Below are 26593 nucleotides of genomic sequence, written 5' to 3' on the forward strand. Positions count from 1 at the left end.
TTCATGATAAACGCCTTCTTTTGCTCCAGTCCACCGAAAGGTCCTCGGTTACACAGGAAATGAAGTGAACGGGGAAAAAAAAGGTAAAGGAAAGAAAATAAAACGCGAAACGTGCGTGTGTGTGTGTGTGTGGGAGTTAGTAACTATAGGGGACAGTACTGGAGGGAAATGATGCAGGACGCATGTCACTCACATGACATCACAGCAACGGCAAAACCACAATGATCCAATCGGTTCCCGACGGACGCAATTAAGTCCCGCCTCTACATTTGTTTTTCTTCTCGGAGAAGAACATTATTCTTCACGGATTGTAAATCTTTTATGCCAAGCCTCCACTTTCTCACTCTGTCTTTACACGTTACCGTGTGTTCTGTTACAGAAGCCAGGGCACAAAATGCATTTGTGTGTTTGTTTGTGTAGCACCACCAGAATAAAAGAACAACACAAGAACGCACGATAGAAGAGAAATATGTGCAGTGGAGATTTGAAACCCAAATGAGCTCATTTGGATAGTCATCTTGTTAAAGACATTTACTGCTCGTTTGAGATGTCTAAAGAATGAACAAACCACATGTATAGAAAATTAACATGAGGAGTGAGTGTATGGCTGTGTCTCAATATGCTCGCTAGTTCAGCAGTCAGGGCACTAATCAGGGAGTCACCACATTCATGTACACAGTATACTGATTCACCACCTAGCTAGGGAGCTGACTGATACGCACCCTATGAAATACTGCATGATGAGAATAGTTTGACACATCTTAATCTGATTGTTTATGGATGATGGCATACAATTGGAATTAGTTTATATTGACTATTATAATGATTGACCATTATAAACTATTGAAACTACACTGGCAGTCGTAAGTTCTTTTCAGACAACATTTGAGTTGCAAACAGGATTGTGATCTCTTTAGTTAGCATCATACAAATCCATTAAAATAAGAATATACACTAAATTTAAAGAATTGTTGTGTGCTCACCAAGACTGCTTTTATTTGATCAAAAATGCAGAATTTAAAATAACTGAATAACATCATACATCTAAATAGCATAACATAATTTGTATACATTTTAGAATTGTATTTATTCCCGAGATTGCTCCAGACTTCAGTGTCACATGATCTTTCAGAATGCATTCTAATATGATGATTTGCTGCTCAATAAACATTTCTTAACATTTCTTACGGTTGAAGACATTTCTGCTGCCTAATATTTTAATGAGAACTGCAGTACATCTGAAGATGCATTCTTTGATACATAGAACATTCTAAAGAACAGCATTTATTTAAAATATAGAAATATTTAAGTTGACAATATTACACTATAAAAATGCTTGATTAAAAACAACCCAATTTGGGTTGAAAATGGACAAACCCAGCAATTGGACAATTGGGTTAATTTAAGCAGACATTTAACCCGATTGCTGGGTTTAAACAATCCAATTGCTGGGTTAGAACAACCCAAATGCTGGGTTTGGCCATTTCAACTCAACTTGGGTTGCTTTTAACCCATCATTTTTTTGTAGAGTGTTCCTGTGCTTAGTATTATATGCTCTGGTGGCCATTAAGTTTAGTCCATGATTGAATCTTCTTATTAACTGAATTCTATTTTTATGAACTTTTTACGAACACCAGCCAATGCAAATGCAAAGAAATGCTCATTTATGGTATTCAGCAAAGGTCAGAATAAATGAGCAGGAAATGTTGTAAAATACAATATTCACAATTGCAGACGTCTCTGTCCAGACAGGAACAGATTTCTCAAAAAGACATCGCACTTAACCAAAAAAAAAAAAAAAACAAGGCAATTTGCTTCATAATTTCGAGACCAACGAATACACGTTTCATTTAGACAGGAGTAAAATTACAAAGAACGTCTGTGGAGCAGATTTCCTCAAGAGGGTTATAAACATTGCTCTCTTCAGTTCAGTCGAATTCGATATGTTCTTTTTCTTCAATAATGCTGCGGCCGTCCATGATATCTCTTTGTCTTTCTGCTCTGCTCACATTTCCACTCCTCGGGTTAAATATTTTCTCTGTATGGCACATTTTTCACAATTTCAAAACGCTAAAAGATATATCACTTTAATGCATTATTCGCCATCTTGACAGCTTCACTGTTTGCAGATGTATTTAATAGACTAGTGCTTATGATGTAGATAATGCGGCCTGCCAGGGAACAGAAATCTGTGCTTTGTTAGAGCAGTCATGTGTCAATCATAATCCAGCTGAGGTGTGAACACATACTCTGTTTTGTCATTTCTCTACTCAGACTGGGTGGATTTTTTTATTACGCCGGCAGATATTTGCTCGGGAAAGACGGCTCTCCCTCCGCGGCACGAAACCGCATGGTCCGAGTTACGATATCCCGTCCGCCCTCAGGTTGTTTACAGCCTGCGCTTTCGCTGACTCTACGGCCTCTGTCACCTTTGACTACCACAGCCGTGGCGATTACGCCTGTCACTTAGTGACATTAGTGGGTCAGTTGTCAGATTGACTGCTCGTAGTCACAGTGAGCCCTGCGCGCTTCTTGCAGCGCGGTGCCATTGGCCGATGATTGACGGATGCGGGGACACACAAGAAGGGTGAAGAAGATAGCGTCCTTTGAGCTGAAGGAGATCGTCTGAAATTGTTTGTAACGTGATCACGCAAGTCAAAGCCAGACTGTCTGCAAGTTAGATGCGTGCGCTTGTTTGTTTGTGTGTGCGTTTCAAAGTTGAAATGGAGTTCAACTTTCCTGCATTATCCTGTTAGGAAAGGCACCTGAAAGCATTTTTCTACGTTTGACGGATACCTGAGACCGTAATCCATTTCTCCTGGCGGTGATAATGGATTTGCCCCGATGAGGTTAGATATTCGGCACCAGAACAGGAAACTGCATATCCCTTTCATACTTTATTGGGGACGAGATAAAAAAAAAAAACATGATATAGAGAGAAACACATTTTGAATTCAAAGCCAAAACAAAGAGCACACAATGCTTCCAAAATCTATTACTTGGATATCGCATCATGAGAAAATGTGCCGGTGTGAGATGTCTGTGGTGTTTATTTATCATTAAACTGTCTAAAAATAAACATGAGATGAGCATGTTTGGGATCTGGGGTGTGAAACAGCACCCTGGAGGGATTGTTCCTTCTCATGAAGTGAGGGTCAGAGGTCGGCTAAGCCTTTGAAGCCGTCACATCATCCCTTCGGAATATGTTCTGGCTTAATCCGCGCTTAAAGAGCAATTAAAAGTTTAGCTAGGATTTTAAGAAAAGAGCATAGAGAAATGTTTTGAGGTTCCCATCTGTCTGCGCTTTCCCCCCCTTCATCTCTTCAGGTCTCGTCAGGAATGTTAATGCATGTTCTGAAATGTTAATGAGGCGAATGTAAAGGTGGAATATAGAAAGGCTGTTTTTAAAATCTATTGACAAAACCTTTTTTTTGTCACTTTTTCAAGGCTTCACGCAGAGTCAAACCCCCTCCTTTATCCAAAACGAAGACAATAATAGGGTTAATATGACTTTTGGGAACAGCATCAAAAAGTTTTATAGAGTTTTAGGACACCGCAATCACAAAACCAGGAATAAGATGTACCTGAGGAGGTTTAAAGATACAGATGCAGCACTGAGCCTCCATTTTCGACTATAACAAGAGCAAAAATTAAATTTTTAAACAGATGCTCACTGCAACAGTGCTTTTTTGTGGATATATAAGAGAAACATTCACGGATCAAGAGAAATTTTGATGAGCGGGCTCTTTGCTCCACATATAAATGCTGCCTTCTTGATTAAGAATGTATGAACGCTGATAAACAAGGGCGGCTAATTTCACTACAGTGACTAACATCCTCAGTGTTTTGTTTGGCAAAGGCACGAACATCTGGAACACTTGGCATGCGGAAAGGCAAAGTTGGCCTGAGTGGAAATGGACTGGAACGGCAAGAAGTGATGCATCACTATGCTGTTGCTGAGAGTGCGAGGTGGAGTGGATGACAAGAAAAAATGGATAGATGAATGAATGAATGATCAGGCCAGGTGAGATATCCATGCCTCAGTGCCTTCGAAAAGGATTACATTCAAAGGCAGCCAACTGACATACACCGAGATGTACTCTGAAGGTTTTATCTGAGGAACTTCAGACGGAAGGGAAAAGAAAGGGGGAAAACAGAGTCTGAGAGCTTCGTATTCCTTTGTGAAAGAATGCTCTTGAAGTGTTGATCAGTTGAGCTTGAGGCTTGTCCGTGAAGAGGGCAGCTGATGGGTTAAACGTGATTAAAGAGCCCTTCGTATAAAGCTGTAGACATGTGGACTGCAATCAAAGGAGGGCCTGAAAAGTGGCTAAACTGTTTAATGTTTGCTGTGGCTCAGTTTGGAAACATTTAGGGGTGCCTTAGAGCAAGACCGGTCGACTGAAACACAACAGTCTTGGGTGAGATATCAAAAGTACACTCAGCCGAGGGAAGTGGCCCTGTGGTATGATCTGCCCTGGAAGTTTTCAGCGCCTGCAGTGAGGTGTGTTGATATATGCCTTGCCAGAGAGAACTCAGACCTGGCTAAACTCCAGCAGGTCTCAGGAGGTCTAGAGCCCATCTGGAGGTCCTCATAGGCAGGAAGGCCGAAGAGAACTGAAGCTTGACCAGTGCCAGTCATCCCTTAAGACAAAGCAGACACCTGAGCCTCCCAAAGCTCCAGGATAAACAAAACTCCCTGACCTCCTCACCAGGGGCTCTGTTAGTAGTTTAAACACAGAGACACATTCCTTTCTTAACGTGTCGCGCTCGCTTTTAGGCTTGAGAGGCGCTCAAGAGAATGTGCAGAACTTGTTTTTTTATCTTATCAAGATTTTGAAACATTCTGAAGTTTCAGAAAGTCCAGGTAGAAGCCTTATGCGTTTGTACATGGATTAATACGCCAAAACTGGAACTGGTTTTTATTGTTATTTATCAAATGCATTAAATGGAGCGTCATTTTAAACAATTTAAAATGTAATTATTAACTTTTTCCTCGTCTGCATAAAACAAAGAAAAGTAAAGTTGCCAGTCACCGCCAGGGATTTTGACAATTTTCACAAAAATGTAATAGTCCATAGAATATTTTGTTTCTTTCAATACCTGAGCATGCAATTTATCAAAATAAAGAGCTGACCCTCTTCTTTTAAAATACAACAACAACAAAAAACAACAGAAAATTATTCATGCATTCATTTTTTATCAACATGTGAATTGGTAAGTTTCATAAAAAAGCAACATTTTGAACAAAAAGCTGAGAAAATCATGTTTTTGTGAAAGACTTGATCAAACACAGATGGGGTAGATCGAGTCCATCAACACCTCTAATGCTTGTAAAGTCCCATAGCTCGTCCTGGGTCCACATTTCATTCAGTAGCATTGGATAGTTTTGATTCATATGCTTTTTAATGATGGCGATCACGTTATTTTACATATGCATATGATTACATGCGATTGCTTTTTTTTTACTGTGTCTTCCTCTCATGTGTTTTGATCAGGAGACTCAGTATTCATTCAGAAGAAGCGTAACAGCACCCCCTAGCATCTGACAGTGAAAACACGAAAACCCACAAAATTCCGTTTTTGGCCGAGAAGCATTTTCTCACAAATAACGGAATATTCTGTGTTTGGCGGGGAAAGAGTTAAAAAGTGAAATGCGAAAGGGTAAATTTCTACTAGATCTAAAACATAAAATAGTGTAAAAAATTTATATTTTCTTTATTTGGTATTTCATTTAAATCATTTAAATTCATTAATTTGAAAATAAGTGAAAATATTTTACAGCCAAATCCACTTAAACACATTAGGTTACAACAGCTAACTTAAGGGGTAAAGACAGCTGCGTGAGATTATTGCTCTCTACATATAATGATACAAAAATAATTGGAACATTGACAGTTTGCACATTTGACTGTTACAAATACATAGCTGACTTTAATGGGAAACTTTACATAGGTGTGGGTAATCAGGTGCATGGGAATTATGTTTTAACAGGTATATCTCTTGGGATTAGTAAGAAGAGATCTGTAGCTTAGTCATAAACATTAACTTTTTCCCAATGCCAATGTTCTAGCTTGTTTTTCTTAAAATGTTTTTAGTATGTAATTATAATGGAAAATACATTTATATCAACATTTGTTCGGAATTCAGCATCACATTGATTAGGTTGTGTTATTTCAGAGCAAAGATGAAAGACATTGAGTCACAAAACAAATTTGTGTGTGAATTATGCGTACCAACGTTTTCACGAATATCATAGATTCACCAAAAATTTCTAAACTTCTACTCACTAAAATTCAAAATGTATGAGAAAAAAAAATGTGCGAACAGATATTCATTTCAGAGGTTGCTCTGAAAAACGCAGATTTACACATATGTACAGCTGGCAAATAAGAGGTCTGTAATCTGGGTCTGTATAAAAGGTGTTTAATGTGTTTGAACTACATGGTTTTGAGAATGACACTTAGCATTGCTCGAGGATCTGGCGTTGTGCTGAATGCCCTTATATGGAGATGAGGGTGTGTATTATGCAAATGACTAACCTCATGCATGCAGCATTTGGAATACTCCAAATTCATTAGAAGAAGAAAAAAGAAAAGAAAAAAAAACAAGATTAGCAGAATTCTTTTTATGAGAAGTTCTCCCGTGCATACAAATACAAAATAACCAATGCAGACACATTGTTCTTCGTGGTATCAGAACCCCAGAAAGCTTATCTCTCATTTGTAGCTTGAATTTTGGTAACCTCATTATGAGTTTAAACAACCTGAAGCTCATTCTAGAGCTGATTTACGAGTTATTTTGACCTACAGTAGCGTTACCCTTGGGCTGTTTTTGTACAGTGGCAGCTCGATCAGATAGCATTCTGTGGTTCACCCTCAGGGTGCTTATGAAAATCTGAACGGAGGTTAATTACAGGTTCTATCACCAGGCCATCACGTCTAGACACCAGTGACTGAATAACGTTCACAAAATGATCTACGTCCAGTACATTCACCACACTAGCCACCCAAGTTGCATTCTCTCCCTGTCTTCAGTTGTCTCATCCAGTGATATTTTTCATCTTCTCCTTTCCTCTCTTGTCTGCTTGATTGCAGAAAGACAAAGGCGGCTTCAGAATTAGTGTTTTTGGCTATAACCACAGCTCTCCACGGTTCATGGATATAGGTCACTCCGCTACCCACATACACCCAAGAAACGCAAACACATACACACACTTTCTACTAAGAAACTACGAAAAAAAAAAGGGTTTGAAGAGATGAGCTTGTTTGAGCTTGTTTACAGAATATTGTTACTTTTGAAATGAATGCAAATCCACTGGGTATTCTGCTGGGTTTATTAAAATAGTATTTCCACCTACTCTGATGAAAAACCCTTCAAATTACAGGTATTCTTGTTGAATTTTATTTAAATAGCACTTCATTTTTGTCATTATTTAGCATGTATTGCCTCCGATATCCTTCTTTATATAATTTATATGACATATAAATGGACCTCATAAAGGGGTCTTTCTTTCAACCAACATGGGATGACTAATGCCACAAAAGGATGAACGCACATTTATATGTGCACGGCTTAATTAAATATGCCCTTCATAAAGCTGCTTCTATGGCAAGGAAGCCCAGCCAATCAATGTCCAATCAATAAACCAATCCTAAACCAAATCTATCTTTGCATGGGCAACAACTCTCGCATCTCGCCATTCTTCTTGCATGACATTCATCGACTCTTATATTTGAAAATCACATTTGCACCAAGCATAATGCCACACTCCACCAATTTATCTAAAGTTCAGTTCATTTGTGGGTAATTTAAGCCTCAACTCTTCAGCGTGGGTCTTTGATTGCTGTCACACTTAGCTGCAGAGGCAGCCATTTCATTTCGGAGGTAGAGAGAGAGAGAGAGAGAGAGAGAGAGAGAGAGAGAGAGAGAGAGAGAGAGAGAGAGAGAGAGAGAGAGAGAGAGAGAGAGAGAGAGAATGGAGCTTTGATACATAAACATCATTTTGATCCGTTATTTTAGCGCTGTAGCGAGACCCCCTGTGGGCTCCTATTTAATTATGCAACAAATGTTTGACTATCCAAAGTGAAATTTTTAGCCTATGAATATTTATTTCAATTCATTTGTTGAATGTTGATTGTAATTACATGGAAACATGATTTATTGCCAAGATTTCTACATTAGCCAGATAAATGAGGGAGACAGATAAATAAATTAATTAATGCAGTAGAAGAACCAATGTCAAGTGCGTGCAAACCGCGTCCTTAATGTTATCAGAATATGGTAGGCATTGGTATATGTGTACGTTTTGGTCATTGGTGACTGGTCATCAGTGAATGAGAGTCATTTTGGAGGGATTTGGTTCAAGGGCATGTTAAAGAAAGATGAATGACACGTGGATACGTGCATATGTATGTTCATTATAAATGCATGGACGACGAACAGCCATTTGTGTTTACGCGTGTGTGTGTGTGCGTGCATGTACTCCTTTACATTGAAAGACAGGCCCTACTAACCTGACAGAATACAAATGCCAAGATTATGGCGACGTGTCAAATTAAAGGGACAATTTGGAGTAATGATGAGTGTTAGGCTACTCAGTCTAAAAGGCAGCGAGTTGGAAAGAAAAAGAGGAGTGAATGATGGTGCTCCGTCTTATTTAATATTCCTGAAAGAAAATGTGCAGTGACAGACAGTGGGGAAGCGGGGAGAAGGCCAGAGGCAAACACTTAGAGACGCCGCTGCTTTGTTAGTGTCTATTTAATGCATCAGCTGAACTTTTCGCTGCAGAGGTTGAAAAAAAAAAAAAATAGTTATTGGTTTTTTGGCTGCTGTTTATATTTATTTGGAGCAGGGGTCTTCAGCCTTTTTCAGACCGAGATATTCTTGGATAGAGTATGGAGTCCTTTTACATATTTTATAGAACTGAGGCCTGGTTTCATAGGCAGGTCTTAGATTAAGCCAGGATTAGACCTTAGTTAAATTAGGACATTTAAAGAGATAGTTCACCCAAAAGGAAACATGCTGTCATTGATTACTCACCCTGAGGTCGTAACAAACCTGTAATAATTGTTTTCATCTTCGGAACACAAATGAAGATCTTTTTGATGAAATCTGACAACTTTCTGTCCCTCCACTGACAGCTACGCAACACACTTCGACGCTCAAAGAAGTCCATAAAGAGATTGTGAAATGTATCCATATGAATTGTGTCGAATTTTTCTGAAGAGTCTCAGTTGATTTAAATTATTATCAGATTGTATTTAGGCAGTGCAATTTGCTTTCAGTTAAAACAGCTCGAACTTGCATTTTAGTCTAGGACTAGCTTAAAGGAAGTGTATGTAAGATTGTGGCCAAAACTGGTACTGCAATTGAATTAAATATCTTACATACAGTTCCTTTAAAGGGTTAGTTCACCCAAAAATGAAAATTAGCCAATGATTCACTCACCCTCAAGTCCTCCCAGGTGTATATGACATTCTTCTTAGAGATGAATAGAGTCTGAGTTATATTAAAAGATGTCATGGCTAATCCAAGCATTATAATGGCAGTTAATGTCAGACCAAAATTTTAATCATGGGGTAATTTTCATTTTTGGGTGAACTATCCCTTTAAGCCTTGTCTGTGACACTGGGCATTAATCGCATAGACTAAAATAATCAATGTTTGGACATGGAGGTATACACTATTGAATGCATGTATTTATATATTACATTGAATGTAGTCGGTACAGTTAAACGTTTTATTTGACAATTGCAATTGAAGTAAACTGGAGAAATGTCCTGTTCTTGCCTGGGTCAGGTTTTCTACCTGATGAATTGTGTTGAATTATGTTTCAACTCACAGCACACACAGACTAAACAGCACCAACGATCAGTGTAGGATAATGTGAGTAAGTAATAGGCTAAAGAGTGAGAGGGAAAGAAAGAATGATGGGAGGGTGGGGGGGGGGGGGGTCACTTCTCCTCCATTGTCTTCTCCTCTTTTTTCCCTCTGCTTTCACTTACGCAGACAGGAAGAGTCAATGGTTTAATTACAAGGCTCCAATGCTAGTTAAATTATCAAAATTTAATTTCCACCTTTCAACGCTCTCTCTCTCTCTCTCTCTCTCTCTCTCTCTCTCTCTCTCTCTCTCTCTCTCTCTCTCTCTCTCTCTCTCTCTCTCTCTCTCTCTCTCTCTCTCTCTCTCGACGCCACTCATTTAGCTTGGAGACCATATGTTTCCCTTATCTCAGTGTATTTCATTGGGATATGAAGGACAAAAAGTCCTCGTATTGTTTAACCCAACTTTCCCCTACTAGAGCAGTTAAATCAGGATAACAAATTCATTTTTCCTGATTAAAAAGTCCTAAAGGGTATCAGTCGCAAGACGTTTTGCTTTGATAACAGCAGAAAACAAGAATTCATCACTTGATTTCATGAAAATCTAGTTCACGTTAATGAAATGAACCATATCGAGTAGACTTCATGTCCTTCCTAGTTTAATTTGTCTCCCCGCTCTCTTTTTCGCTGCGTCTCAGCACAAACCGAGAAAATTTGGCTCCCTTCCTTGCCCGCTGTCAGTCATCTCCTCCGATCGTGCTGTCTTTTGTGCCATTCCTAAGCTGAGGCAACCCGAGAGGAAGAGGAAATGAAAATCAAAGGTTCAGAGCGCAGAGCACTAATTCGCACGAGCCTCTGTGTACCAGTTTATTACTCCTATGTGCATCCTTTCACCTATTTGTTCTTTAGTTACTTTGAAAAATGTGAGTGTGTGGATCCACGCGCTTGTTTATTAGCCTGTAGCCATGTGTTCCATTCTATCTCCCATCGGGACCATACTTGCTTCTCTTGTCCTGTTTTTGCTATAAAGTAAACCACACAAGGAGACTTTGATGTCCTTCAGACCTCCGCCGCTATATTTAAACCACAATGCCAAGTGTGGCATCTGTACTTACTCCTTTGGGCATTGAACTTACTATCCTAACATTTTTTTTATTCATGTGAGAATCCATTAAACAAGTGCTGTGCAGCTCATTAGTATTGTTTTGTCTATTTTTTTAGCTTCCCTTGCTGAACACTGCTTTCAAGCTACATATATTTACTACTTAGAGAGAAAGAGAGCAATTAATTCAGTTGATGTTTTTGTCGTTTTGTAGCATGTAGCGCAGTGCGCTAAAGTATCTTATTAGAGCTACAGCAAAAGTACTTTAACTGAGAATGATCCCACCCCCCACCCACCCCCCCAAAAATATAATCTACCCATCAACCTCTTCTTCGACCTCTTCAGTCCAGTGACCCCCAGCAATCTCTTCTCTTGTAGCCGTTCCGCCGAGTGACCTTCTCGGTGGTGAGCCAGCCACAGGACCCGCACCAGGGCTCGCTGCAGAGCTGCTACGACAGTGGCCTGGAGGAGTCGGAGACGCCCAGCAGCAAGAGCTCATCCGGCCCCAGACTAGGTGCCCTCCCTCTACCCGAAGACGCCTATGAGAGGACTACGCCCGATGGCAGTGTCGGTGAGGCAGAGCATATGGAAAATGGTAGGGGCAAACACAAAAAAAAGATAAGTCAGAGTAAAGCTAAACAGCTAAATAAGAAGAGGCATACTCATCAATTAACAACATAGGGAAATTCCCACAAAAGGCCACACACTCATACACTGCAACGTTGACACTACAGTTTTGCTTGGGTATATGACAATATGGTTAGAAAGGACTGAGTAGGCGCTGTCTTATACGCTAACAGTGATTGTAGTGTTTAGTGTGAATGGATCAACAGCTCATTAATCATTCATATAGATTTATATATATGCCATTCGTTTTAATGTATTGTACTGTGTTTATTCCAGTAAAAGCTAAAGATTGGTTAACGTAGGGTAGCCCTAGGTAGTTAGCCTTAAAATAATCTTGTAGCATCAGAAGAGGTCAAGGCTGCTCCATTGATACATATCTCCTCTTATAAAGATTAATTCACAAGAGATTTGCTTGTGCACCAGATAAATAGATACAAAACCTCCTTTTCTTCGCTTTTTGTGTGTAACAAAAACATTTGATTTCCTGGAACAGTTTTCGCTTGAGTAATTGTGGCCATTTTTCAGTAAACACAGTCATTCCGATATGCCGCTGTGCCTATCGCGCTCTTTATATTGTAGGAGTTTAACAGGTGAAAGGGCTTGAACAGTAAAAGCATGTATCTTGTTTCATTGTGGCTGAGTTACCTATCCTCTTTAGAAGCTCTCTGTGGTCAACAGTCACCTCCATTGTTGGTGACCAGCCAACCAATGTTGGGTCTCTATCAATGGAGCCACTGTTGGGGTGGTATTCGGTAGCAGATGTCGGACATTAAGGGCTGTCTTGTCTACATATGATACTTTATCAGCAACAGGTGTGTATTGTGTGAGCTCAGCGTGCCATTTTCTGTGGAATGCCCGTTCTGCTTGCTCATCGGAGTACATGTTAGGAGAGCAGGAGCGAGTGTTTCTCTTAGAGTCAAGTTATCAGGTCCATATTTTGCTTTGCGTATTGCATTACCTCAATGAGACAAGTTATATGACACTAAAACGTCATGGTTTGTAGAAAGTCAAAGGTCAAAAACCTCGCAAATGGACATTAGACTGGGTAAATTGCAGTCTAAAAAAATAGATTTTTAACTTCATCACTGGAAGAATATTGGCCTAAATGTAGATTAAAAGGAGAAGCTGTTTTAGCCCACTTGCTGTGCAGGATCTAAAGCCTTTTGCATTTAGACAATTCTGCGGCAAATTGGCCTCAATTAAAGTCTGGCACTAATTCAGACTAAGCTAAAAGTAATTGGTCACTTGGAGATCAATGCAAGGCTGATTAGATCAAAACTGAATTTGGCCATCAATAAGACCCTTTGTCAGAGAAAAAGTTATTGCGCTAGTGGTTCTTTCTTATTTGTGACATACATAGGTTATGTATTTCATATCATTAAAATACATTGTCATTCCATCGCCAATATTCCTAAGGTTAGGAAAGTTACAGATGTGATTGTGCTATCATTGCATTTATTCAGTCTCAAACACTAGAGTTTCAGGAAGCCATGGACATTGGGGGGTGCGTGAATGCACGGAGACACAGCCACATTCTCTCTGATGTTTTATTAGTAATTATTTAATGATTTCTCTTCTCATCCAGCTCACTTTCTGTCGGTCTCTCCCATTTTCATTCTCTCCTGCCAGATCACGCCTCTCCCTTTTCCCTCTCTTCCTGTTCAATTCTATCTTTCTTGTAAGATCTTTCAAGGGCAGATACAAACAAACAGATGAATCACATTCTGATAAATAAAAGAGATGCCTCACCCTGTGCTCCAAATCTTTAGGAGAATCAGTGCGTGAGAGAGCTGGGGGTTTAGAAAAGGAGAGATACGGGGAAAATAGAAAAGTCAGGAGACTGTGTTCGGCTTAGAACTCAGCAGAAGTGAACATTAGTACAATAGCTTATGCATTCAATGCAGTTAGAAGTTGACGCTGGGAATTTTCAAAGCTGATGTGCTCTGCTGAGCTCATGCATTATCAAACATTTCACCCAGAGACTCGTATACTCAAATACTGCTGGTCACACTTGCGACCCAGCAAAGTCGCAGTCAATGTCTCTTTCATGACAGAGATGTCCTGAGCATGTGTGTGTGTGTATGTGTGTGTGTGAGTGTGTTTGAGATCTATAATTGGCTTAGGCATGCTGTGGGTTAGTTCCGCTTTGACAGAGTCTTTTGGGTAGGTGTTAGGTTCGTTTAATGCTTTTAATGCTCTCTCGGGGGACTTAGACAACATCCAAACTCACTCTTGTGTGATCACACCTCTTGACTGTGATTTGGAGATATTTACTTTTCAATTCCCTTTAAAAGTATGCAGAAAGAGAGAAAAAAAAGTATGTTAAAAATACATATATGGGTCATGTCGTCTTTTATTTTGAGAAATTACTCAGATCTAATGTGATGTAATGGTTTATGTTAATACACCTAGTTATTATTATTTCACATCCCTAATCTTAATACGTAATTGTATGTAGGCATTTTTAATTATTATATGTTAGAAAGTCAGATGACACTATATTAAATGCACTATCAAACTCAAAAAATATATTCTCACTATTAAAGGTGTATTATTTAGAATTTTTGCAGTAAAAGAGATAAAAAACACCTGGCCAGTGTTATATATTTTGTTCATTTGAGTTCTTACAATATCCAAAATGTTTCCAACAATTTGTAAATTGTGAGTAAACTGCTATTTTAACCAAGAAACCAGGATGTGTGAGGGAGTCGCCTCTCAATTTTGTCATATCTGCGTTACCCTCTGTTTCTGGTTTTATTCTGTAGAAACGCTTTACTCTTAGCAGTGTGCAACAAGTGTCACAGCCGCTGGAGGAACGCACAGAGGAACGTCATAACATCATTTTAAACAAACTTAAAAATATCTAATATAATAAAAGCTGTGTTACCTCATACTCATGACCGTAAAAGCGGAAATAGCCCCAGGCGACTGGGTCCTGTCATAATAAAAGTCCCATTGCTTGCGAGCCGTGTGTTTGCGTAACAATCTCTCCAGCGGCCTTGCTCAGCTCCACAGCACTTGGTCCTGCACTTCTCACACTAAAGTAACGTTTATAACCGCATCCATGAACATGATTTCTGCCCGAGTCCTATCCCGATTCTTTTCCACAGCTTTTATCCATCCAGGAATAAACATTTACATTTGAACCCTGAATTACACAAATAAACACAAAATCTAATTCAATTAAGTTACTTTTGTTCAAAATTTTAATTAAATTACCTAAAAGTTCATATTAATTGTCAAAACAATTTGTTTTATTAAGAATATGCATCGGTGTTCATATAAAACACACATATACGTTGTAGGGAAGAAAAAGCATTATAAATTAAATTTTAAAAATACATTTTTTAATTAAAACTATATATTTAAAACAAATATAGAAAGCTCCTTTGTTTTGCTTGTTTGAAAAAGTCAAGGATAATTTTTTCTTACTTAGTTGAAGCACTAAGAGCTGTGCTTAATCGTGTAAGAAAATTAAACAAGGCCGTCTCGCTCCGTCTGTAGCACAACAAGACGGCAAAGAATGTTGCAGGTTTCTCCATGTTGAAAGGGTAACATTCTCAGTGTCCTTCTCATGGAAAGCACTTAATTAAGTCAGTTAAATGGCAGTCATCGCCCCTCACAGTGCTGCTTTCCTAATGCTGTATTACAGCTCTGATAACCTGGAGTCAATTAAAATATGGACGGGAGATCATACAGAGGCACACACACACACCCCTGCAGTTAACAGATGGGCAAAATGCCATCACTTGAAAGAAGGAATCAGTGAAGGTCTGTAATTGTGGTCATTATGCTTGCGAAGGATGTGTGTGATTGGGATCCTGGTGAGGTTTTGTGAGTGTGTTTGTTTGTTTTGGGATTAAGGTCATGGCACGTCCCCCCTAATGAAGAAGCCCTGCTGTGAAGATGGGTTTTCCAAAACCACACGCTCTCGCTTTCTTTCTCTCTCTCCAGTTTCTTTTCTATATCTCTCGCTCAAGCACAAACAAATGTCGCTACACAAGCCGACAGTAAATAACGATTGGATATTTCCTTTAATGTGCACATGAATGTACCCATGTGTGTGAGAGAGAGAGAGAGAGAGAGAGAGAGAGAGAGAGAGAGAGAGAGAGAGAGAGAGAGAGAGAGAGAGAGAGAGAGAGAGAGAGAGAGAGAGAGAGAGCGGGAAAGAGACTGATTGACTCTCAGGAAAAATCCCGCTCTTCGACTTGCTCGTTGTCAATCGATGATCTTCCAGTCAATACATTTGCTCTACTCCTCGCTACTTATCTCTTCCCTCTCTCCCTCTCTCTCTCTCTCCCTCTCTCTCTACTCACCTGTGTTGAACCATGGGACTTGCATCTCCTCTCCCCTCTGATTTTCTCCTTCCCGGCATCATCATTTATATGTTATTATCCTCAAACTCTGTACTTAGATTATGCCAGACAGACAAACAGATAGACAGACAATGTTGCATTTCCCTTTGAGACAGCGGAGCTCCGCTCAAGCATTCACCAAAGATGAAGATATCTTTCCTCTAGGGGAACACTGTGCAAAAATCTCTGACCACCGTTTGAACCCTAGAGATGTCTGTCTCTAGAGTGTGCTTGTTAGGCTTTAAGTGTTTTTGTAATCTTATCAGGACTGCAAACAGATACTGGGTGTATAATGTGTCTCAAAGCAAGAATAGTGATCTAGCTGAATATAATCAACAGCTGGTCTTGGATCAGTAGAGCCCAATATTAGCGCAATCGGAGACAATGGGAGCTGAAATGATCACTTCAGACCTGTGTTTATGAATCGATACAAATGGTTTTTATTTGGAAATTGTGTTGCAGGATTCACTTTCAGTGTTGCAGATATAGCTAAAGCCGATTTATAGGATTAGTTGGATATATACTATTTATTTATGTAGTGTGTTTGTCTGTAAAAGTCCTTAAAAATAGAATCCAATGCACTGTTAATGTGTATACATTTTACGTATTGATTTCTCGCAGGGGTTTTGCCTGTAGTTTGAATTAAGCTTTGCATTCTGTTGTGTTTTAGGCTTAAAGTAAATGTCTGTAAAGTTGGATAATGTCCTTGACTCCTAGCCGACAATTACCATTACCTTTTCCACTTTTCTATTGATTTTCTTTACTTAAATATGTGATTAGTACTGAATATTGATATACTGACAGAGACGAATGGGTAAATCACATAGAAAAAGAAAGAAGATCGGTAATTTTGTCATCAGCAAGAAGAACCCCCAACCATTTGCAGCAACTTAATAGATTCCGAACAAACTCACTTGTTGCACAAAAATATACTTGTACCTCTCAAGTTTGTCTTAGCAACTTGGCCATTAGCAAACAAACAGATAAATAAATAAATAAATAAACACTGCGCGTACGCTCTCTTCATTAGAGAAGCTGGATACAGAGGGCCAGATGGCAATGCCAGTCGCTTTTAATTAAAGCTATTCATATTTCAAGAGCTCAGTAGAGCCTCAATCCAATAAACCTCATTTTTTATTTCACCAGAACTCGAGCGAGGCCGATAATTGCAAGGAGAGAGAGAGAGATCACTAAAGCAATGGCAAGCATCACAGGCCACCTTTACTGGCATTTGCATTCATTAGAAAGTTTGTGCGTAACCTTTGCTAAATTTTTTGTTTGGACTGTGCTAGTCTTTGGTTAGTTTGGGACTCTGAGAGCGGGTTGCTGCGGTGGGTTTGTTGTACAAATGTCACGTCGGCAGGCCTGAGACTCAAGGTCATTTGTTATAGTCACCCTGTGCTAAAGAGTTAAAAGAGCTCTTCTTTATCAGAAAATTGGAATCAGGTTCAGGATTATAGGCTACTCTTGTAAGGTAGAGTGTGTGCATGTGATGTATTTTGCGGTTGATCTTATTCGCTACAATACACACTGGTGTATTCTGTCTTACTGGAAAACAGTCACAGAAGATTGCACAGGATTATTAACACCCAAAGCGCGAATGCTAAACTGTATTATTCAAGCATTCCTGTCTCGGATTGCTTCCGCAAACAGGAACAGTCCAATTGGCTATGCGGTTGTATTGTAGGGGTAAAAACAGGTCTTTCCGGCTAAGTTAGTGGTTTGAATTGTGTAACCATGTCATATTTTACTTCACTCAGCAATTCGTCTTCCAGTCACTTTTGAAAGAGTCTGTGAGGACGTTTAGCGCTAGCAGGTGAAAACGTGCAGCTTTTCTTAATCAGTATGAAACAAAAACAAGCTCACCCCGCTAGGGTTTTTTTTTTTTTTTTTTTTTGAGGAGTTCAGTGAAGTGGCAAGTATTGTTCAGGCAGAGTGCCATACTAGACCTGTATAAAGTCTGAACTAAACAAATAGTATTTCACTTACATTTCCTACCAAGTCTTTCAGCGTCACCTTGCTTTTGTGAACTGGTGGACACTTCCCGAACAAAAAACAAAACAAAAAAAATAACACACAAAACAATTTAGACACTCTTTAATTATACAGGCATTCCTGGTGTTTACAACTAAGCTGCCCTTTAAGGTAAAGGTAAAAAAAAATCTGTCTCGCTTCGGCCTCTGAATCGTGGCTGCTTTGTTCCAACAGCCAAATCATCCACAATGTTGCACCTTAGGAATGTGTCTCTCATTATCTAAATAATCCTAATTTATAAGTTCAAAGGGTGAGAGGGAGTTTAACCACAGAGTGAAGAGGGTGTTTACCTAAATTATAAGGGAATAAATGTTCAAGCACGTAATGTTTTTGTCAACAGTGTTCCGGTTTAAGACCGCTAATTTTGTCTGCTTGATTAAAGAGGTTGAATAGTACTATTATTAAGATTTTGCTCTTTGGATAAGCCAAGCCAATTAGTTTTATGTTTCAGTGAAGCTAATTTTCAGTGGACGGAGACTAGTTATCATCTTATGTGTTATGTTGGCATGTTTTCCCGGTATTTATGATTGGCAGTGCTAACCTTTGGCATTTGCAGCAGTTAGTTTCTTACCTTTTGATGTTCTGTTGTCGCAACCAATCGTTCCCAAGAATTCCCAAAGTCCTCTGACTGGAAATAACCCAGGGGAATAATGAGTCAGACGTTTGCTGAGCTTGTTGAAAGACTCCCAAGCTCCAAGGCTTGACAAGCCTTGGAATATATATTCAGTTTTCCAATGCTTGTTAAAAAGAATCGCACAATAGCCCCACAACATAGAAGCTTTAGTGTTTTATCTGTACGGCAGCTAAAATGTAGAGAATCCTATATCCCCGTTGTGAAAATATGCCATTTTTCCATACAAAAAAATGACTTTTAACGCATACAGAGATGTGTGGAGAATACTTTAAATCAAAATGCGCAGTATTTAACTGGAAAAAGCATGAGAGTAACATTTAAATAAAAAACATTCCTCTTACTCTCTCTGGTCAAATGCGTTTTATTTACTGCTATTTTTAAGTTCCTCGGAACATTAGGATAATTGTTGAAGGCTGTTTCTTTGAGTGCTCTTATTAAAATCCAAGGCAGGCATTAGCGGAGATGGCCACAAGACCTTTCAAATAAATGAGACGCTCACCATCACTTTGTGGCGAGACTTTGAAGTACCTGCAATCACATCAGGTATCGGATCAGCTTAATTACCGAGCTGGAAATTAAGCATGATAAAGCGAGAATGGAGGGAGAGAGAGAAGGAGAGAGAGTGTGAGCGAGATCAGAGGTGGCGAAAAGTCACGGAATCCGTATCCTAACACTCTGAATATCATTAACGGTCTAATTGCGTGCCAGCCATGTCACATGACTGCTTTTTATACCAATCAGACCACACCACCCATCTATGTTTAGCTAAATATGGTGGATCGCTTTGTGGTGAAGGTACTTTCACTATCTGCTTCTGTACCCCCATAATATTTATTTCTCTCGCTGCTAAATGTGATCCATTCTGAAAGGTTTTCCAGCTGTCCCTTTGGCATTGGCCTAGTATAAATCTGCCCCTGTTTCGAGATGTATGAGTAGACTACCACGCTGCAGCGAGAGCTCGAGGCGCAAGAGGAGGAAGATGCATCCCTGCAGCACCGGCAGTGAAGCCACTGAGGCCTGTGGCATTCTTTTCTTCTCTTCTTCCATCCTTTCACTTGTCCTCCTCCGCTTTTTGTCCTATTAAACAAGAAACAGGCTAGTGTTTTGCCCACAGAGAGAATGAATGTAGGTGAGGCAGAATGAAGAGACGTTTTTTTGCACGTGTCAACTGGTGGCATTTGGGAGGTTCACCTCAAAGCTCTCGCTGTGCCTCTGTCCCGTACCATCTCAGCGTGAACCGTGACCTTTCACGAAACAGAAAAGCGACTGTCTCTCAAACAATCACGTTTAACGGAAACAAATCCCTTTCTTTCTAAAAATAAACATCGTAAAAGCGCGCAGCGAACAGACAAAAAGAAACAATTCTGTCATAACTGTTCAAGTCATGCATTATGGCAGCATTTTCTTTTCATCAGCATCCGAATGTTTTCCAAGCAAGCGCCTTGATGTCTAGAAATTGCATGTCAATTGAAAAACAGTGCAAGGTCAGGGAAAGAAAGGAATTGTGGTGGCAGCTAGACAAATAAAATAAACACCTGACAGTTCGGGGAATTATTTTTGGCATTGCTTTTCATTGGGTGCCTGTTGTGAGGTGAATATGCATTGGCACATAATTATTGAAATGTCATGTAAAATATGCCTGGGGCCTGACAAATCTCATTCAAGTCTCTCTACCAACTGTATGTTCCCCACTGCGTTTTGAAGGTTTAGTCTTTTTCGGGATTGCAAAGTAGACGCGCGGCCACCAGAAATGTTGAAAATGCACACAAGTGTTCACCCAGACCTCACGGAGAGCCAGGTGATGGCGGCGTTATGTCAAACCGGGAGATCTACTCGCGCACGTTTAACCTCCCACATACCAGAGCACACAAAGGGGCCGATTCAGCAAACAAAAGAACAAAAATGCTCAGAGGTACAAAGAGCGCAGACTTTGAAAGAGGGATGAGTGAGCCCTAAAGGGAGAAAAGATTGTTGTTCATTATGTAAAGGGAAGCCGGCATAAAATACTCCAAGAAACAGACAATTACCTCAAGATCACATGACTCTGACAGGAAAGACAGAAGAAATGGATTTCTAGCCCTCGCCGGAAAAAAGGATTAGCAACTTGAACAAAAAGCAAGGGTGACACACCTGGTTTTAGGGGCCTAGAATGCGAACAAAAGGTGCGTGTGTGCGTTTCGAGGCTTTTTGTGTGGTTGCTCGGAGGAAATAATGACTAGCCATGGGCGATACGAGGCAGGGCCGTAGAGGGAGTTTACCAGCACCCGTGGCTCTCTGAGTTTAGAAACAGACTTCTTTATATTCTCCCCATAAATCTAGCCTTTCGTTCTCAGAGGAATTCTATCAGATTGTTTTCCTTCTCTTCCTTTGCTGCATCTTGTATCCTGTTGTTCTCCTTCTCATGTCACTGTCAGTCTTTCCTTCGCTCGCGCTGATATACTTAAAAATTAAACATCGACGACTGATTCTTTCTTTCTTTCTTTCTTTCTTTCTTTCTTTCTTTCTTTCTTTCTTTCTTTCTTTCTTTCTTTCTTTCTTTCTTTCTTTCTTTCTTTCTTTCTTTCTTTCTTTCTTTCTTTCTTTCTGCTTGCTCTCCATGCATAGGCCTCCTTCGGCGCAATATTTGCTGTAGTGAAGGAGGCTGGTGGTGGTTGGATTGACATAATGATAAAAACCACCCACGCTGATTTAGTGCCACAGTGCACGGATGATCTGACAAAACCGGAGAGAGGTTTTAATCCATAAGATGGGCTCCTCAAATCCACTCACAATACCCCCAAACAATACACCCACCCCTGAGGATGCACACACACAAACACAAGCAGAAACCGAGCGACAAATTGGAATTGAATTCTGCATAAGGCCAAGGCTCAGCAAGTAGGCCATGGCAAGAAATATTTGTGTCCGATTTATCCATGGAAAAACTAGAATGAAATGACTCCCCCTCCCCACAAACCCCCCCATTTGCTGTTCACAGCCTAGGCCTAATCTGCAGGGTTTTTGATGGTCAGAGAGAAAGGAAGGATGATAAACAGAAATAAGCACTAAAGTCGGGCTTTCTCTATTGTTTCGGTTAAGCTTTGTTCTCTTTTTCTCCCTCTGTTCTAGCGTGTTTTTTTGTGTTTTTTTACCACATAGGTGGTTTAATATGCAGTGGTCACACTGTTATGAAGGAAACTCTGTTCTGTAGAGGCCTTGCATATGCGGGTGAGGATGTTTTGCTAACAGGTGCAATGCTAGCAGCCTCATTTGTCTTGAACACACAGGGGTGATTTATTTGATAGTGCAGGTTCCCTTCGGAGCAAACCGCTAGCTCTGCTGTTACTGAACAATATGGCTGACACTGCTGCCTGTATATATATAATATTGTGTTAGCCTGCTTTGCAAGGCATCCTATTAATGTTGAGGGTTATGTGTTACTCTAATCACTTTCTTTTTTTTTCTGTAACAAAACAAGACTAGGTTACACTTTATTTGGTAACACTTTATTTTACAGTGTCAGTAGTTTATAGGTGGAGTTTCACTTTTGTGCTTGGGGGACACTTTGGAGTATAAATTGTATTATTATAAATAATAATAATAATAATAATAATAATAATAATAATAATAATAATAATAATAATAATAATAATAATAATAATAATAATAATGATGAATTTAATAATTAAAGGATTAAAAGGGATTGGAGTGGGAATAAATAAGATTGGTAAAGTTATAGGTCTAATTGTAGTAGGCTAATGAAGAAATCAATTTTAACTATTTCCAAATAATATTTTATTTTTAAATATGCACATGTTCACTCTTATTAATATGTCTGAAAGAGCCCAATCTCACAAAAATTCGTATAAACAGTAAGAGCGTGCAATCTTGTTGAATGTATACGCCAAAATGAGTTTTTTTGCGCAGTTTTCATATGATGCACTTTATGGCATATTATATGCATGAACCAATCACCCCACCACCCCCAACCTATTCAAGAGCGTGTCGTATACATGCCATAAAGTGCGTATCACATGCACGCCTAAACTCATTTTGGCCTGTACATTCCATGAGATCGCACACTCGTACTATTGATATGCATTCACATGTGCTCATGTTGGTCTAATATGTAGAAAATGCTAACTTTTTTGCCTCGTCATCACATTCATTTATGATTTACATGAATCATGATCACATTTTGTTTTAATTTAAAATGCAGAAATGTCACAAAAAAATAACTGACAAACCTGACAAGCCAGACCCATATCGAGATGTTTTGGTCTGGAAACTCACCATAGACAGGGCTCAATCCGAGGGGCGGGATAAACGGTTGTCTTTCAAACTCCCTCTGCACGCGAAAGGATAGCGCTACACCAACCAGAGCAACGAAGGTGAAACAGAGCTTGTTGATAGATTAAACATTCACCGTATCCGGTCAGCAAAACTCCAAACACATCTTCCCTTTTTAAGAATGACTTCAGTGCCGTTCTTTGTCCTTTTCCCAGAGAAAAGCTTAACTCCAAGTCTTCCAGAATCGCGGTCAAAGCTGATTCGAAAAACCGCCGCCGTTCGCCAGTTTCTGTGTTTACTAGAAGCACGCAAACGCAACTCTGCCGTTGTCATTATGGCCCCGCCCACCGACTCTATACACGATGTGATTGGCCCGGCAAGAGTTAGGCGAATACATCTCGCTAGGGTGCGTCTAGATTTCTAGGCTAGTAGTTTGCATCAATAGACTGTTGAAAGCTGAACATTTCTATCATAAAATACTTGCATTCATCTAAGATGTGCATCTGCTTACATCTTTCCACAAACTCTCATTGCATATGATAGTAAGCCCCGGCGCCTTTGATTTTATTGGCATTGGCAAACATTTTGACATGGACGATGGCTGTTAGACCACTGAGGTAGAGCAGTCTAAAAACAATCAGCTTTCCTCATTCTTCACTAACAGTATAAAACAAATAAAATTAGAAAATATGAAATGCTTTTTTTTCTTTGTTTTATTCATACCTCTCACAAAATCATTTGCTCTGGTCTGGTCTCAATAAAAATGTATTAGTAAATGTTAAGATTAACATTAGCTAAGGTTAATAAATGCTGTAGAAGTGCTGTTCATTGTTGGCTCATGTTAAAAATGTAGTTAAGAAATTAAACCTTATTGTAAAGTGTCCCCATTTTTGTCAAAACAAAGTTGCTGAGGTCTAAAATATATATCATACAATATATGACATGATGAAACCATGTTTTAGCTAACAAATTATCATGAATTATCAGATTAAGCAATCTGCCTAAAATGGAAAATGTGTGTAAATGAAGCCTTGCCTCCAAATGCAGGACGTACTATTTTCAAGTACTGCCATTATACAATTGTACATTGCACAACATATAGGACGGAAGCGACCCAACATCCGGCTCGAGGTCATTTGCCAAACCCGTTCCACTTTCCGCCCTGTGCTGTTCAAAAAAAAAGTTTTACTACATTCATATATTCTGAATATTAAAACACGCCCTGACTAGTTGATGAAAATTTGAATAATGCAAAGTAGAAAAAGCCTTTGGAGAAGAATTGTTCTTTTCTTTTTTAAATTGAGAAGTCATATGTCCATGGCCCCTTTTTTATAGACCCACTAATTTCAGTTAATAGCACACATAAAATATGCAATATTAGTTTTACCTCACTTCTCCTTGACTAGTAAAAGAAAACCCTATAAAACTTCAGTTAATTGTGATGAATTACAGTCTGTAAATTTACCATCCATCAACAAATATTATTTTACCCTTAATAAATGACGCTTTCATTTGGCACGTGTTTGCTCAAACTGCTGAAACTGACAAAGCTGAACGGAATAGAGAAATGAGAGACACAAATCAAATTTAAGGACGGCAAAACTGCTTGACATTTATCTGAGATCGATAAAGGGGTGTTTTTTAAGGTTTCAGTCATGTCACAAGAAAAGAACATTACGTGACTAAAGCCAGCCTTGACTTGACGAGGACTTGTCTGTCCTAATGGTTTTCAAATGTTCACGGTCATCACCATTACTTGGCAAATTGCCTTTTTTTCAACAAAGACTAGACTTGGGTAAATATTTTCCTCTAATTATGAGTAGACGTCAGACTAGCAGGAGCGGGCTAAAAGCCTTCCACTGGAGACATTAATCAATGCTAAAACAACACAGACACCACTTTGACTCGTCTGTCTGTATGACAGGTCTCAAACTGCAGGTGAACTTCTGCTGGGTTCAGGCAATGTCATGGCAGTGCTGCCTGGTGAACTATACGACTCCAATTCAGAGAGTGAAGGAAATAATTGATGGTCAGAGAGCTTTGCTTCGGGGGCGAGGCCGAGGAGAAACGGGCCACTTTTTAGCGGAGTCGGAGAGAGAAAACGTGAAATAAATAATGGGAGGATCTAACCCCCATGTTGTGCAAGGTAAGACATGCCAGCGAAGCATTCGTCAATTTAATTCCTTTGCCCCACCTCACCTTCCAAATCACCTCTAAATCTGCCTTTTTTATTATAACTAAAAATGAAAAATGGCACAATTTTAATACCCACCCATGTGTTTATATTAATCAAATTGGTCACCAGATTATCCGCCAAGACCAGATGGTTTTTGGCTTGGAAATTACATTTTCCCGATGGTCTATATGTGTGCTTTTTCTTCCGTCTCCCATCCCTTTCCTCACTCTTTCTTGTTAATTTCATTTTGTTTTATGTGCGTCCGTTAAGCTCGGATTACTTTTGCTTAGCTGTTAAATCTTCCTTCTTGTTTCTATGTAATTTTTGGCCCCGTATATAATCTGCACATATAAATTAATCCCACCCCTCTGCCTGGCAAAGAAAGATGTGATGGGGGCATCGCAGCATTGGGAATATAATGCTGTACAAAAATAAATAGTTTTAAAGCTCACCGGCTCTGGGTGTGTTTGGAAAACTGTAATAACAGGCGTTCTTTAGGTGGGATTTACGGGGATGCATGTGACAGTGTACAAAAGTCTCTTTCCGAGTTTGCAGCGGGGCCCGGAGGAAAGACACTTTATCTGTACAAGGTGATTAGGAGAGAAAGAGGTTTACTGTTTATGAGCGTTCAAATCTCCTCTCAACTCAGGTTGGTCTTTGGTCTCCGTCTGTTTGCGAGTTGGAATTACGGAGGAACATCTTCCCTAAACCCACAGCCACGGGCTCTGAGCACCTCCGTATTTATAACCGCATATGATGGTGAACTGTCAGACTCTGCAAGATGGCTGCCGGTGGAGAGAAAATTTACAGTTCCTACATTTTAGAGTTCTGCCAAATGCAGATGTACCTTCAGCCTCTATCCAAAAGTCTAATACGGTATTGTAAAATTGTAGCCTAGAAATCTAGACGCACCCTAACGGCAGCAAATCTATTTTGCCGCGAGTGTAGTCTAGCAACTCTCAATACACTTCTGAGCTGTAAAAACCAAACTCTGGTCAGGCCAATCACATCGTCCATAGAGTCAGTGGGCGGGGCTTAACATAATGACGGCAGAGTTATGACGGAATGCTAGTTGTAAACAAAGAAGCTGGCGAACGGCGGTCTTTCGAATCGGCTTTGGCCGCGACTCTGGAAGACTTGAAGTAAAGCTTTTCTTTGAGAAAAGAACAAAGAACGGCACTGAAGTCATTCTTTAAAAGGGAAGATGTGTTCGGAGTTTTGCTGACCGGATACCCTGAATGTTTAATCTATCAACGAGCTCCGCTTCACGTTGCTCTGGTTGGTGGTAGCGCTATCCTATCGCGTGCAGAGGGAGTTTGAAAGACAACCGTTTATCCCGCCCCTCGGATTGAGCCCTGTCAATGGTGAGTTCCCGGTGAGTTAGTAAAATTGGCCTTAGTAATGTGATTTAAACCTGGAAATAAACTGAAGCTTTAATATACTATTTCAGGTCACTCAGAAAACTCCTTATGTCTGTACACATTACCTCTGAATATTGTTGTGGACAGTAGGGGGAGTCAAAAATGTTGTGAACCAATGATCTAGAGGGAGAAACCAAATATTCAGTTATTCAATCC

General features: G+C 39.6%; 1 protein-coding gene across 6 annotated transcripts in view; it reads left to right on the forward strand.

Moving 5' to 3' along the window:
• pcdh7b (protocadherin 7b) overlaps positions 1-26593 on the forward strand; it is a 147419-nt gene that overhangs the window by 63900 nt on the left and 56926 nt on the right. For 2 of the 6 annotated variants that reach the window (XM_067437343.1, XM_067437340.1), the window contains exon 2: positions 11300-11516. The exons of 2 other annotated variants lie outside the window; for them this stretch is intronic. In XM_067437343.1, the coding sequence (XP_067293444.1) occupies positions 11300-11516 (217 nt within the window). The remainder of the gene's footprint in view (positions 1-11299; positions 11517-26593) is intronic. 2 more of the 6 variants (XM_067437346.1, XM_067437341.1) reach the window with 1 other exon arrangement.

Source organism: Pseudorasbora parva, chromosome 1 (assembly GCF_024679245.1).
Source record: "Pseudorasbora parva isolate DD20220531a chromosome 1, ASM2467924v1, whole genome shotgun sequence".
NCBI classification, from domain to species: Eukaryota; Metazoa; Chordata; class Actinopteri; order Cypriniformes; family Gobionidae; genus Pseudorasbora; species Pseudorasbora parva.